The 14,897-nt window shown below is 39.8% G+C and overlaps 1 protein-coding gene across 3 annotated transcripts in view; it reads left to right on the top strand.

The window, feature by feature from the left end:
- Positions 1–14,897, top strand: part of LOC114669633 (uncharacterized) — a 362,584-nt gene that overhangs the window by 112,114 nt on the left and 235,573 nt on the right. For 2 of the 3 annotated variants that reach the window (XM_051922295.1, XM_051922296.1), the window contains exons 30-33: positions 2,853–2,879; positions 12,460–12,486; positions 12,578–12,604; positions 12,760–13,257. In XM_051922295.1, the coding sequence (XP_051778255.1) occupies positions 2,853–2,879; positions 12,460–12,486; positions 12,578–12,604; positions 12,760–13,257 (579 nt within the window). The remainder of the gene's footprint in view (positions 1–2,852; positions 2,880–12,459; positions 12,487–12,577; positions 12,605–12,759; positions 13,258–14,897) is intronic. The other variant, XM_051922294.1, reaches the window with a different exon arrangement.

Raw genomic sequence — 14,897 nt, 5'->3', positions numbered from 1 at the left:
GCCATGATCATAATAGTGGGCCTGTGCTGCTTGCGCCTCCTCCATTTGACTTTTTAAAAGAGGTCAAATTTTCCCAAATCGATCACTTAATTGCGCGATATATTTTAACATATTGGTAGAGGGAAGAGCCTCTCCTTCCCATCCTTCTGTTAAAACATCCAATATTCCTTGGGCTGTCGTCCATATAACAATTCAAAAGGTAAGAACCCCGTAGAGACTTGTGGGACTTCCCGATAGGCAAAGAGCACGAGTGGGAGGAGCTGGTCCCAGTTCCTCCCGTCCTTGTTGACCACCTTGTGCAGCATTTGCTTGAGAGTCTGATTAAACCTCTCGACAAGACCGTCGGTTTGATGATAATACACCGCGGTCTTTAAGTGCTTTATTTTAAGTAACTTGGCTGTTTCCTTGAACGTCTCCGAGGCAAAGGGCGTCACCTTGGTCTGTAAGGACTTTTTAGGGATTCCGACACGCAAAAAGACCCCTACTAGTTCCCGTGCGATAGCTTTAGACGTGGCAGAACGCAGTGGAACTGCCTCTGGATATTGGGTAGCATAATCTACAAGGACTAGTATATATTTATGTCCTCAGGATGAGGGCTCCAGAGGTCCTACTATATCGACCCCAATACGCTCAAAGGGAACATCAATCAAGGGAAGGGGAACGAGAGGAGCGTGGTCCCTCCTAGGAATTTGCTGCAGTTGACACTCTGGGCAAGAGATTAAAATGATTAAAAATGTTACAGTTTTTAACCTGTCTTGTCTCTATTTGTTTGTGTTTATTCATTACTGTCTGTTATTAGATGCAACTAGGAAGGGAAATTTCACATTTTCTTGTGTAAACATGACTAAATAAAAACCTTGAACCTTAGACAAGTACATATTGGAAGAATGTCTGCATGTGTGAACTCTCTTCAAGGTCACCATCCTTAAACCTGTATGTTCCAAACGGCTATCACATTTATAATAAAGAAAAACACTACAGTAATCCCTCCTCCATCACGGGGGTTGCGTTCCAGAGCCACCCGCGAAATAAGAAAATCCACGAAGTAGAAACCATATGTTTATATGGTTATTTTTATATTGTCATGCTTGGGTCACAGATTTGCGCAGAAACACAGGAGGTTGTAGAGAGACAGGAATGTTATTCAAACACTGCAAACAAACATTTGTCTCTTTTTCAAAAGTTTAAACTGTGCTCCATGACAAGACAGAGATGACAGTTCTGTCTCACAATTAACAGAATGCAAACATATCTTCCTCTTCAAAGGAGTGCACGTCAGGAGCACAGGCTGTCAGAAACAGAGAGGAAAGCAAACAAATCAATAGGGCTGTTTGGCTTTTAAGTATGCGAAGCACCGCCGGTACAAAGCTGTTGAAGGCGGCAGCTCACACCCCCTCCGTCAGGAGCAGGGTGAGAGAGAGAGAGAGAGAGACAGAGAAAAACAAAACAGTGAAAAATCAATACGTGCCCTTTGAGCTTTTAAGTATGTGAAGCACCGTGCAGCATGTCGCTTCACGAAGCAGCTGCACACAGAAGGTAGCAACATGAAGATAATCTTTCAGCATTTTTAGACGAGCGTCCGTATCGTCTAGGTGTGCGAACAGCCCCCCTGCTCACACCCCCTACGTCAGGATCAGAGAAAGTCAGTGCAAGAGAGACAGAGAAAAGTAAGTTGGGTAGCTTCTCAGCCATCTGCCAATAGCGTCCCTTATATGAAATCAACTGGGCAAACCAACTGAGGAAGCATGTACCAGAAATTAAAAGACCCATTGTCCTCAGAAATCCGCGAACCAGCAAAAAATCCGCGATATATATTTAAATATGCTTACATATAAAATCCGCGAAAGGCGAAGCGCGATATAGCGAGGGATCACTGTACTACGCTGAGTAGTTTATTATACTCTCTGTGTGGATAATTACAGGTAATATTCTTTCAGCAGCGGCATTAAAAACAAGAACAGTGTATTATATAAATTTTCTTAACACTGTGTGTAGTTTAAGGTTTTTAGGGACATTAGTGGAGTCCAGCAATAACAGATGAAAGGTAGGTGTCCATGCTACCTCAGTTTCTTCTCAGGCAAAATGGAGAGAGAAACATTGTGTGTCATTGCCTTTTGATAACACAAATGAGAGTATCTTTTGCAAGGTATCTTTCTAAATCTATTAGTGCAGCCTCAGGGAAAAGAGGATCCTCAACGAGGTGCACTTCAAGTATTAACCTTGCCCAAGTCAAGCGAGGATTAGCGTCTTTTCCAGAAAATAAGGTGCCCTAGTAATTAAAGTTATTTAATGTGATTTAATGGTATCAAGTTAGAGTAAAAAATCAGTTTAATTCAACACACGTTAGGTAAAGGAATATGTCTTGGCACATTTGGAATTGCTAAACACAAGCATCACACAGGTTCTTAAAAAGCAATATTATATCACACTGGACTATATTACAAGAGTGGGGAGACACACAAAAAACACAGTTTATGGCATGTGCTCACAGCACAGCGTAGATGTATGAGATCATTCAGAAAGGTTTGGAAAAACATTTGTACAATTTTTTCAATTTGAGAAAAGGTTGAGTTTAAAAAGAAACAACTTTTAATAGTAAAATGGGTGGGAATAATAACTAGCGTCATTAAAACCTAAGGAAAATATCTGAAAATATATACACTTCAGTAACTGTTGTTTCAGGAAAGACTTTATTTTCTATGTATGTGTGTATTTTATTTATTTATTTCATTTTCATTTTATTCTAATAATCTTTCAGAATGTGCCAAAAATCAGAAAATGCATAATTTTTATCCATCTTAATTATTTTGGTGCTTAATGTGTAACCAGAGATTTAAAATGTTCTCTTTCAGAATATGATGCACTCAGGGCTGAATTTGGTAAGAATGTTAACTTCATGTTGCACTTTCTCTTGCTTGACTTGATCATTTAAAGAAAGCTCTCTCAAAGTACAGCGAGTGAATCAAAGATAGACAGGTTTGGTATGTTATCAAGTAGCGTTTCTCAACCAGTGTGGTTTACCCCAAATGTGGGTTGCTGAACACCCTAAATGCATCATCAACTTTAGTTTAAAAGAAAAATGCAATTACTTCATTAGGAAAGCCAGTGAGCAGGGACACGTTCCTCAAATGCCTTGTATCAGACTCACAACATTCATCCCAAAATCTTGAACCAAATAGGAATGTTTTAAGAACATACAATCCAGATTTTCTGAGGTATGGCAACAGCCATTACGCATTTTCTGTGGTTATCCGTGGTGCGATACTAACAAACAAATTCATGAATCCTTCAGCAGCAAAGACATTTGAAAATAAAATATGTTACTTAAAGAAGAGAAAAGCCAAGCAAAATGACACCTTTTATTGACTAACTAAAAAGATTACAATATGCAAGCTTTCGAGGCAACTCAGGCCCCTTCTTCAGGCAAGATGTAGTACAGGAACTGAAGTTTCCTATGTTTATATACACACTCTAGGACAAGAAACAACATTGGTAAATATTTAAATGAGAAATTTTAAATGTAAAAAATTAATAGATTCATTCAGGCTAGGGTTAATTTAACAAGAGAGAAAAGAACAATGTATTGTCAAGATCTCTGGATAAGATAACTGTCCAACAAAGTCTTTTGAAGTTTGTAATGAGTTTTTCAAAACAATGTGGGTCTGTAGACATGTTGTCTGTCATTCTGAGAGATGTTAACAATCCTCATATCTGGCCATAAAACTCTTGTCTTTATTCAATCCATGTTGTAAAGTATTAAATTTTAGCATGAGTTTAACTTCCCATTCTTTTCTCTCTTGCTGTGTTTTGAAGTTGCCCATAAGCACTGTGACTTTAAAGTCCTTCTCACAGTGTCCATGGCTGTTGAAGTGGGCCGCCACAGGAACATCTGTTGTCATTCTGAGAGATGTAAACAATCCTCATATCTGGCCATTACGTAAAGAAGTAAATTGTTTGACTTTTTAAAATGAATAATTAAAATCTTGACTTTTCAGAAAAAACATTTTAGCATGTTTGTACAACAAGCCAGCATGCACTCAGGGCATCATTTCATTGTATATTGTGACAGATAGGGGGCACTGTCGTCCCCTTGAACCCTTAGACACCACATAAAAGTAAAAAAATTACTTTATTAATAATAATAATTGTGCAAAAAGCACCCTCCACTCCACAATACTCAATAATAATAAACAATACAATAATCCTCCACTCCCAGACGCGTTGCCACCCTTCCGCCCAGCTCAGCTCGATGTCTGGGATCTCACACAGTCCTTTTATAGTCCGTGACCCGGAAGTGCTTCTGAGCCCTCAGTCCATGTGATTATCCAGCACTTCCAGGTCAGGTAAAAACTTCTCTTTTTCTTCAGCCCGGAAGTATATCATTTCTTCCTTTCCCGTGACTTGGAAATACTTCCGGGCTATATGGAAAATATAAATCCCTGGGCCTCCCTGCAGCGACTCCTGGCGGCCCCCATGGTATCCTGCAGGGCTGTGCATTATAACTCCACTATCCATGATTCCCTGCTGGCATTCGGGGCACCTCCATGCTGCAAGGAGGGCTCCATCTGGCGGCCTGGGGGTATTGGCCGGGATGAATGGCTGACCATATCTCACAATATTCAATTGCCAAATATAAGAAAGCGCACACAATTGCAAAACAGCTCGTTTTGCCATATGCAATAGATATGTACAGCAGAATTCTAGATGAGTCAGTCCTAGCAAACTATAAACATATTATTCTGCATTTTGTTTACTTACCCCTGATTTTGTCAAACTTCTGAAAATCAGATAAACACAGATGAGCTATTAAAAAGACAACTGAACACTAAATTTGTTTCAGTATTAAACACCCATGTGTCAAGTAATTTTAAGATGAGTACCATGTGTATTTAATCTGTTATGTATACTGTACTTAAATGCTGATTATGTATTTACTGTTATTTGTTAATGTGTGCCATTCACGAAAAAATGCTGGTTAATTTACTTTAAAATTATGTGAATAAAAATTGATAAAATGTTGATCCTTAGACCAGAAGGGTTGAGATTCACTGGTGTAGACTCAGAGAATGGTATGAAAATCATATTGGTACCTTACACTGTATGGATGATGTAAATTTGTTTTGCTGGACTGTGTGCTCTTTTGCTGATTTCCAAGTGTGTAGAATCAACTAAGGGGAATTTCCACACCCATACACAGACTTGACTGCCCTCCTTTTATTTACTCTTCTACAAGATATAAAACTCCCCTGTTTTTTATGCATTTTCTTAAATGCTTTTGTAATAGTCTTTAGGTTACTGTAAATGGTGTTGTTTTTCCTTTGAAGGTTAATGTTTTATGTTTGTTTTCAACATCAGTGCACTCTTTTTTTCAGTGAACTTGCATCCCATGGGGGTAGTACCTCAGCTGGTTAAAAGCCCATTTGATTGCGAGGGCCTCCCTTTCCACTCCCCCATACCTGATTTCCCAATCCAGTAGTTTCCAGCTCAAGTACATTTTAGGGTGTTCAGCACCGTTGATGCTTTGGCTGAACATGGCACCCAGACTTTTGTCCAAAGTGTCAGTCTGTAAGGTGAAAGGAAAAGAGAAGTCAGGAATTATTTGCACCGGTGCTGACTTAAGAGCCTGCTTTAAGTCACAGAATACAACCTCTGCTTTCGTATCCCAAACCATAGTATTTTAGACTAGTTTTTTTGTTATGTCTATTAGTGATAATGATTCGGCTGCACAATAAGTTTGGTTGGGACGTAGCATTCTATTCACCAAATGCTGGAAGGTTCCTGGTGCACCATGCAAACCGAATGGAAGGTCCTTGTACTGCCAGTGTCCACTTGGCGTACTGAACATAGTTTTTTCCTTTTTGGATTCCATTAAATGCTTTTGTCGTGTCTAGTGTGGTCAGATATTGAGCCTTCCCAAGCCCCTCAAGGAGTTCATCCATGTGGGGCATTGAGTAGGCATCAAATCAGGACTTTTGATTCAACCAACGGAAGTCATTGCAAAAACACCAACTCCTATCTGGCTTTGGGACGAGAACAATGGGACTGGACCAGGGACTAAAATGATCCTCGCTCACACCCAAGATCCATCTTGTGTCTGATCTCAAGTTCCACTTCTGCACGTTTGGCTTAAAGTAGGCAATAATGGCATTTGCTAGTCGTTCATCTACCACTTCTGTGACAAATGAGATGTCTGCTTCCAGCTCTTGTTACTGTTGTGGAACCTCCCAATAAGCAAACAACACAAGGGGAATCAACTGATCCCAGTTTTGTCCATCCTTGCTGACCACCATGCATAGCATTTGTTTGAGGGTGTGATTACACCTTTCTACTGGACCATCAGTTTGAGGATGGAATACTTAAATGTTTAATTTGAAGTAACTTGGCAACCTCCTTCAAAATATCTGAGGTTAATAGCATCCCTTGCTCCATTAGGATTTCTTTAGAGATTCTGACACAGGCAAAGACCCTACAAGTTCCCATGCAAAAGTTTTAGAATTAGCCACTTGTAAAGGGATGGCTTTGGGATAACAAGTAGTGTAATCCACTATGACAAGAATATATTTACAGTGCCATGCAAAAGCCTGGGCACCCTTCCTTAAAATGTCTGTTACCGTGAATAGTTAAGTGAGCAGAACATGAACTGATCACCAGGCATAAAGTTAAAGATGACACATTTCTTTAATATTTTAAGAATGATTGCATTTTCATTTCCATCATTCACAGGCGCAAAATACCAAAAAAATTAAAAGGGCCTGAAGCACAAGTTTGGACACCCAACATGGTCAGTACTTAGTAATAAGTAACACATCCTTTGGCAAGTATCACAGCTTAGAAACAGTTCTTGTAGCCAGCTAATAGTCTTTCAGTTCTTACTTGAGGTATTTTCACCCATTCATCTTTGCAAAAGGTTTCTAATTATGCAAGATTTTTGTTCCATCTTGCATGCATTGCTCTTTAAAGATCTATCCACAAATCCTCAATGATGTTTGAGTCAGGGGACTGTGAGGACCATGGCAAAACCATAAGCTTGCGCCTCCTGAGGTATTCCATTGTAGATCTTGAGGTTTGTTTTGAATCATTATCTTCTTGTAAGACCCATCCTCTTTTTAACTTCAACTTTTTTACAGATGGTGTGATGTTTGTGTCCAGAATTTGCTGGTATTTATTTGAATTCTTCCCCTATCAATGACATGTTCCCTGTGCAGCTGGCTGCAACACAAGCCCAAAGCATGATCCATCCATCCCTACACTTCATAGTTGCAGAAATGTACCTGGAATTTAGCACCCTTTTTTCTCCACTCATTTGACATTGTGTCCAAAAAGTTGTATTTTGACTTCATCAATTCACAGGACTTGTTTCCACAATTTATCAGGCTTGTTTAGATGTTCATTTGTAAACTTCATGTGCTGAATTGTGTGGCTAGGATGCAGGAGAGGTTTTCTTCTACTGACTTTACCATAAAGGACCTGTTTGTACAGGTGTTCGCTGCACAGTAGAACAGTGTGCCATCACTCCAGAGTCTGCTGAATCTTCCTGAAGGTCTTTTGCAGTCAAACGGGGGTTTTTACTTGCCTTTATAGTAGGGCTGGGCGATATGGAAAAAAATAATTTTTTTCATGTTAGTCAATATCGATATATATCATGATATAAATCAAGCTTTAAGGTTCCTTTTTACTCCTAAGTGAGATGTGAAGATATCATAAAGTTAATTTTGGCTTAAATATTATTTATTTTGTCAGAAGTTGAACATGACAAATGTACTGTACAACTGTAGCTACCCAAAAACACTTTGCTATCTCCTCATAGCCTTCTCCTGCTTTGCAAACATCAATTCTTTTATTTTTCAGAGTGGTAGGTAGCTGCTTAGTTGAGCCTATGGCTGCTATTTGCTAGAACAATGTATGATAAGTCAAAGAATTTATACAGCTTTGCAGTTTTCATCACCTGGGGTTTCCTAATGGTGACTGAACAAGCCATAGCCGTAATGAGCTAATTAAGGTCTTTGACCTTGGTAAAAGTTATCTGAGATCTCAAATATCTTGGAGTGCCCAAACTTTTCCATGGTGCCTCTTTCCTTTTTTCACAGTACAATTGTACAAAACAAAAACAATACAACAATCTTGAATAAAATGGTGAAAAGAAATGTGTCATCTTTAACTTTATGACTTTTGGTGATCAGTTCATCTTCAGCTCACTTAACTATTCACAGTAACATATATTGTAAGTAAGGTTGTCCAAACTTTTGCATGCCACTGTATGCCCTCTGGCAGAAGGTGCAAGGGAACCTACAATATCAAACCCATAGTCGCTCTAAAAGAATGTCTATGAGCAGGACAGGGATGAGAAGAGCACGATCCTTCCAAAGAATCTGTCACAGTTGGCATTTGGGACAGGAAGAACAAAAGCTATGGCTCTCTTCCTTAACCCCTGGCCAATAGAACCGAAGTTTAATTCTGTGTGATGTTTTTTGGGGGTCTAAATGAGCAGCTGAAGTCAATGAGTGCGGAAACCCAATGTCCATTCAAAACCACTACTCTATATGCAGAAGAGACAGGGGACTAGTTAAAAAACAGTACCTCTCTCCTCACACCCAGCTGCAGTCCATGGGCTCACCAAAGCAGGGGCAGTTGGGGATGATATGTCCTAGCTCCCTGCATTTATAACAGCGGGGAGGTGTCGTGTGCTTCTCTTTCAGATGCACCTCTGGTTCTGTAATGTGCTGGGTGGTCTCTTGATTGGTGACACATCCAGGACGGAACCTGGAGTGTGGAGCGTTCTGTCTGCTTGACTTGCAAAGTGGCCCAGTGGCACTCAAGGGCTGCTATCATAGAGTCCAAGTTCTTGTGCTCTTGTCTCTGGACAGGCTAGCTGAGGAGGGCATTTAGAAGTAGGTCACATGTGTCCATTTTGGTCATTTGTTTGGTCGAGTTTACCTCAGGTTTCAGCCATCGCCCAAATCTGCCCTACAAGTTGTATGCTTGGGAGCGGCTCAGCCTCTCTTGCTCATAAGTCCATTTGTGACACGCCCTTGCCTACTGGTCCAGATAAATTCCATACTGTAGCAGCACCTCGGCCATTATTTGATTATAATTACTGGTCGCCTGCCCATCAAGCTTGTAGTAGGTCTGCTGTGTCAGTCCATTCAGGAAAGGCACCAGTATGTGCACTCATTCCTACAATCCAAATGAAGTTGTGTGGTAGTTCTTTCAAACACCAATAGGGTATGTCTCAATATCATCATCCAGATGTAGTGCCACCTCACAGGTGGCGCAGTGGTAGTGCTGCTGCTTTGCAGTAAGGAGACTGTGGAAGATTGTGGGTTCGCTTCCCGGTTCCTCCCTGTGTGGATAGCACTTTGAGTACTGAGAAAAGCGCTATATAAATGTAATGAATTATTATTATTATTAGTGGCAACAACACCTGGGATGATCCCATCTGGAGGTCCCATTGGAGAGCAACACAAGCTTGGTTACATACCTCTGCCTTAGCGAGCTGGGTCCACTGTTCGTCCACCTGGACCTTGGATCTTGGCAGCCATCGCCTGTACAACAGAGCCAATATCTTGGGACTTAGTCATTCTGTCATGCCCGCTAAAAGTCCTGCTGACTGCGCCTCCTGTAAAAGAAAGAACAGGATAAAGTCAACAATTCAAGGCATTTTGCAGCCAACCCCATATAATTGTAATTATAACAAAACGTGTAATAAGCAGAGAAATAAGCCATCCAGACTGCTGTCTTGGGTTGTCTGTTTAAGACAGCAGCTTTGCCGAATGTCAGGCATTCTGCGAGGAAATGACAGGTCCAGGTCGATGGATTACTGAAGTAACATCAGATCTCAATCATTCTTTCTGTAGAAGGAGAAGAAGAGAAGTCGTTATTCCATATATATAATTGTCACAAACTTGACAAAGAGCCATAGCAAGGTTTGGGGCAGCCACCTGTATATTATTTCCTGGCAGCAAAACTGAATAGAGTGATAGCACTGATGTGCACAACTCGGAGTCCAAATCAGAACTGAGGGGATAGGGGAAAGGTGGCGGCTTTTAAAGGCCAGTATAGGAAATGACATCAGAGGGGCCGGAACCGGAATGGTCTTCATCCATAGGCTCAGAACTGGAAGTGACGTAATCAGGGCCAGGCTGAATTTCCTGTCAACGGTCTGCATAAAAGCGAGAAAAAGAATCAGTGGCTCGGAACTACCCTCATTCAAGTCTTTTAGCTGCCTCCCATGCGCATGTGTGTGACTATATATATATATGTACAGTATATTGTGGCACGTGGCTGGCGTCCATGCCCAGCCGGGATGCCCCTGCACTGTATCTTCAGGGGGAGCAGCCCTGGACAGTGCAATACCTCCCCCTGGATGCTAGATGGCCGCTCCCCTGGGTTGGAGGGGTGCCGCGGGTGCCCACAGGGCTCCACGGAAGTTGGAGTTGAATGCAGCCCTGTTGGGTCCCGCAGGCAACTCCAGGGGGTGCTGTAGCTGGGACTCCTGAGCCCTGTGGGCCACGTATGCACCACACCCAGAAGTGCAGCCGGAAAAAGCCAATCAAGCACCTGGAGCACTTCTGGGTGAACTATAAAAGGGGCCAGCAGCCACCACTCTTAGAGCCAGGGTCGGGAGGTGGAGGACAAAGCTAGACGGGAGGAGTGGTGGTGCCAGAAGAGTGTGTGTTAAATTAAGTGCTTTTGGGACTGTGTTCACGGGGAAGACGTGCCCCACAGATAAAGAAAAATAAAAGTCTTTGTGCTTTTACACGTGCTTCAGTGTGAGTCTGTGTCGTGCCAGTTGCAATATAGCGCCTTTTACCACTATATATATATATATACATATATATATATATATATTATGGGATGCCAAACAGGCAAATAGAATGATTTTCTGAATATATAAAGTCAAAACTTGAATATATAAAGTCAGTGTCCGAATATATAAAGTCATTCCTGAATGTATAAAGTCAGTGTTGGAATATATAAAATCATTCCCAAATACAGTATATAAAGTCATTCTTGAATATATGAAGTCAGTATATGATGTTACATAATCAGGAATTACTTTATACATTCTGACACTGACTTTATATATACGGGAATGACTTTATAAATTCCGACGCTGACTTTATATAATCAGGATTTGATGTTATATATTCAGAAAATCATTGTATTTGCCTGTTTGGGGCACCCCATAATATATATATATATATATATATATATATATATATATATATATATATATATATATATATATATATATATCAGTACAAGCCTGTACAGTAATGAGTAAAGCGGACTACAATCATTACAAATCAACTTGTTTGTTACTTATCATTTGTTCTTCATACACTGCTGACACAAACTTGTGCCTGTTTCATCTTACATTGTCGAAACGGGCTCTTTGTCTAGTATATATATATATATATATATATTAACCCACTGAGAATTTTGAAAGATCAGTGAAAATTATTTTATGGGATTTTTGCATAAGTCGTTTTGGTGTTTGAATGTTCACATTCATTTCTGATCAGTGGTTGTATATTTTTGTCTTTCCTTCAATTTGACCCCAGAAGCCAACAAACAAATGTACTGAGACTTATATGTTGCATTGCACAATGATGTGTTATTTTATTGAATCAGATTCACTCACTTGGATCCTCATCTATCAGTTATGTAGGTTTTCATTTAAGTTCTTAATATTTTACATAATAAAGTAAGCTAATTCATTACCCATTATTAAGCTGGCTTATTCAGCTTTGAAGGCTGTCACTGATAACAGAAAAGCGCTAGCTCGCAGAAACATAAACCTGTCCTGACATTTGCCTTTCCTGTCAATGCTGCAGTGCCCTCCTTTACCACATCTCATTGCATGCAAGATTTTTGTTGAATATCTGTCATACATTTTGTTCATAATAACGTATACTTTTGTAATAGCTGCATGTTCAGATAGACTGCGGATGTAAAGAAAAGCTTTACCATATTGTGGGGCAGTTGAAAACTGTGTATAAATTTCATTTCAGTCTTTCTAACAAGGTGACATATTTAAATATGTAGCCACTCATGTTTATAAGTAGTCTGTGAGTGTTAATCTAATCAGCATCCTACACTGAGTGTTTGCTCTCTCTTGGGTATTCCCAGTTACTCACTTGGATGCACAGAAGTTATGCACCAAAATACAGAGACTTTTGTCACTAAAAGTACTATTTCAAAGATAAATCATATAATGTGAGTAAGATGGCTGGATAAAAGGAAAATAAGGCCAGAGGGAATAAGGTGGCTGAAAGTCAAAAGTAACCAATAGAGAGCAAGCAACAACATATTTTGTTCAGAGTATACAAACTGAGTATAAATAGTCAGAAATGATTTTTTACTTGTAAGCAACTGTGTATGACTTTGACAATACACTTTCAACAAAATAATTTTAAGACTTCTGAATTTTTTGTTTTTGTTCTTGTTGTTTTACAGATAAGTTGGGAATCGTCCCTGATAAAGGTATGACATGAGGCAGATGTACACTGTATTGATTATTATCCTGAAGTGTAATTGTTTACATTATAATATTTTTATTGTTTTATTTTCTCAGTTTGGGAAAAAATTCAAGAATGTGAAGGTAAGTACTACATTTGATCAATTTTGAATTTCCATTTTAAGTAAAATCTTAAATGTTTGTGTATTATCTTGCTTTACACATACTTTTTGAATTGCAGCAACCACACACAAAGCAGTGTGACTCATTTCCTACATTCTGCCTTGTTTTTTCTGTAGCTGATATGGTCCTGTCCCCTGACACAGCTCATAGTGACATTTCTGTGGATAACGATGCAGCACAAGTGAGATTTACAGGAGACACTAAGGGCCCAAACACATGGTGCTGTGTTACTGGCAGTGACTGGCTGAAAGCCCAGCAGGATCACTACTGGGAGGTGGAGGTTGGTGAAAAAGGAAGTTGGGCAATTGGACTGGCATCTGAGAGCATCAAAGAAGAGCAGCTCATTGCTGAGTGCCCAACAAATAAATTGTGGATCATCCGACTATGTAGAGGGAAGAAGTTAGAGGCCATCTCACGCACTGATGTCAAGGAATATCAGTTAAAACCAAAAAAAGTGGGATTGCATTGGGAAGGAAACTGCTTGCGTGTTTATGATAAGGAGAAAAAACAGCTCATCCACAAATTTGATATTGAATACTCTGAGCGCTTGTATCCTGTCTTCAGTCCAGGGTCACATGACAGAGGACCATTAATCATCAAAATTAAAAACACAGGTAACACATTGACAATGATGATTAGAGCTTGGGCCTGAAAGTGTAATAATTTATTATTTAATGTTATGTGTTTTTTGAAGGTCATTTCTGAAATAATATATTAGGATGTGTTGTTTTCTGTAATACCTGAAGTATTAGAATAAGTAATTAAAGGATACGTTTGCTATTTTTTCAAGTTGAAGTTGTATATATGTATTTGCCATGCAAAAATAAAAGTCCATCAATTTCTATAATTTTTTAAAAATATCTTGCCGCACTTTCATTTTACATTGGAGTTAATGGGGCATGGGTATAGTGGGAAAAGAAAAGCCTGAAAACTTGCCAAATACACATTGTAAAATAGCTTATACAGTATGTGTAATTTTTGAATAAAAAAAACACCAATAGTATGACATTTGGCCATTTTGAATTAAAACCAGCTGCGTGCTACCTCAACAATTGTAGTCTTGAGCTAACCTGTCATCCCATCCCAGAGAGTGGATTCCTCCAAATCACAGTAAACTGTTCATTCCATACTAGAACATTAGAACAATATAGACGAGAACAGGCCATTCATCCCAACAATGCTTGTATGTCCTATCCACTTAAATCTTCTAAAAAAACATTGAGTCCAAAACACATCAAGATATGGTTGCTTTTGTGTTGATTTACTTCCGTGTTTATGTTTAAACTCACCAAAAGGAATAGAAAATAACTGGGCTACTCACAGAGAAATCCTAGTGTGTTAACTTGTTGTCTCAGAAATTAATAACCTGGTTTACATGACAATTTAAAAACTGGGTTTCTGTAAATAAACAGGTAATTGAAGAGTACGTAAATAACACTTTGAGCAGATAAAGCATATTCTGTCAACAAAAGCTACAAGACAGTAGGAAACATTTCAGTGGTCCACTTCAACTACGCACATTTCCTTCTCTGTCATTTCCATTCTTGAGGGTTTCTGTTGTCCTTCTCTGTAATCCGTATCCTGTTAAACATCTTCACTGGCTGCAGTCTACCTGCACTACTGTGATCAATGTGACTTAATCTAAAAAATATGATGTCACTAACTAGTGCTTCCTTCTGATGATATCCATTTATAGCTCACATCCGATTCTTTAATCGTTGTCAAATTCCATATCGTTATTAAACCATCTGTACCTTCATAAATAAGACTTGGCCCATCCACAACTGAACTGCTGTGTGGACTGCTCAGTGCAAAATTACAATCCCTCTCCAAACCATCCTGCCCCCATCAGTGAACTTATCTATTATTGTCTGTCACAACTCTATTCCCAATTGGTGTACTGTACATCAGTCACTGACCCCTAAATCCTGGAATCCAGCTATCATCAAGAAGTTTACTCTTTTATACTTAAGCTGAGCGGCACGGTAGCGCAGTGGTAGCGCTGCTGCCTCTCAGTAAGGAGACCTGAGTTCGCTTCCTGGGTCCTCCCTGCGTGAAGTTTGCATGTTCTCCCCGTGTCTGCGTGGGCTTCCTCCCACAGTCCAAACACAAGCAAGTTAGATGGATTGGCGATTCTAAATTGGCCCTAGTGTGTGCTTGGTGTGTGTCCTGTGGCGGGTTGGCACCCTGCCCAGGATTGATTCCTGCCTTGTGCCCTGTGTTGGCTGGGATTGGCTCCAGCAGACCCCCGTGA

The sequence above is a fragment of the Erpetoichthys calabaricus genome, chromosome 2 (assembly GCF_900747795.2).
Source record: "Erpetoichthys calabaricus chromosome 2, fErpCal1.3, whole genome shotgun sequence".
Taxonomy (NCBI): Eukaryota; Metazoa; Chordata; class Cladistia; order Polypteriformes; family Polypteridae; genus Erpetoichthys; species Erpetoichthys calabaricus.
Note: the sequence above shows the minus strand (reverse complement) of the source record. Positions and strands in the feature narration are given on the sequence as shown.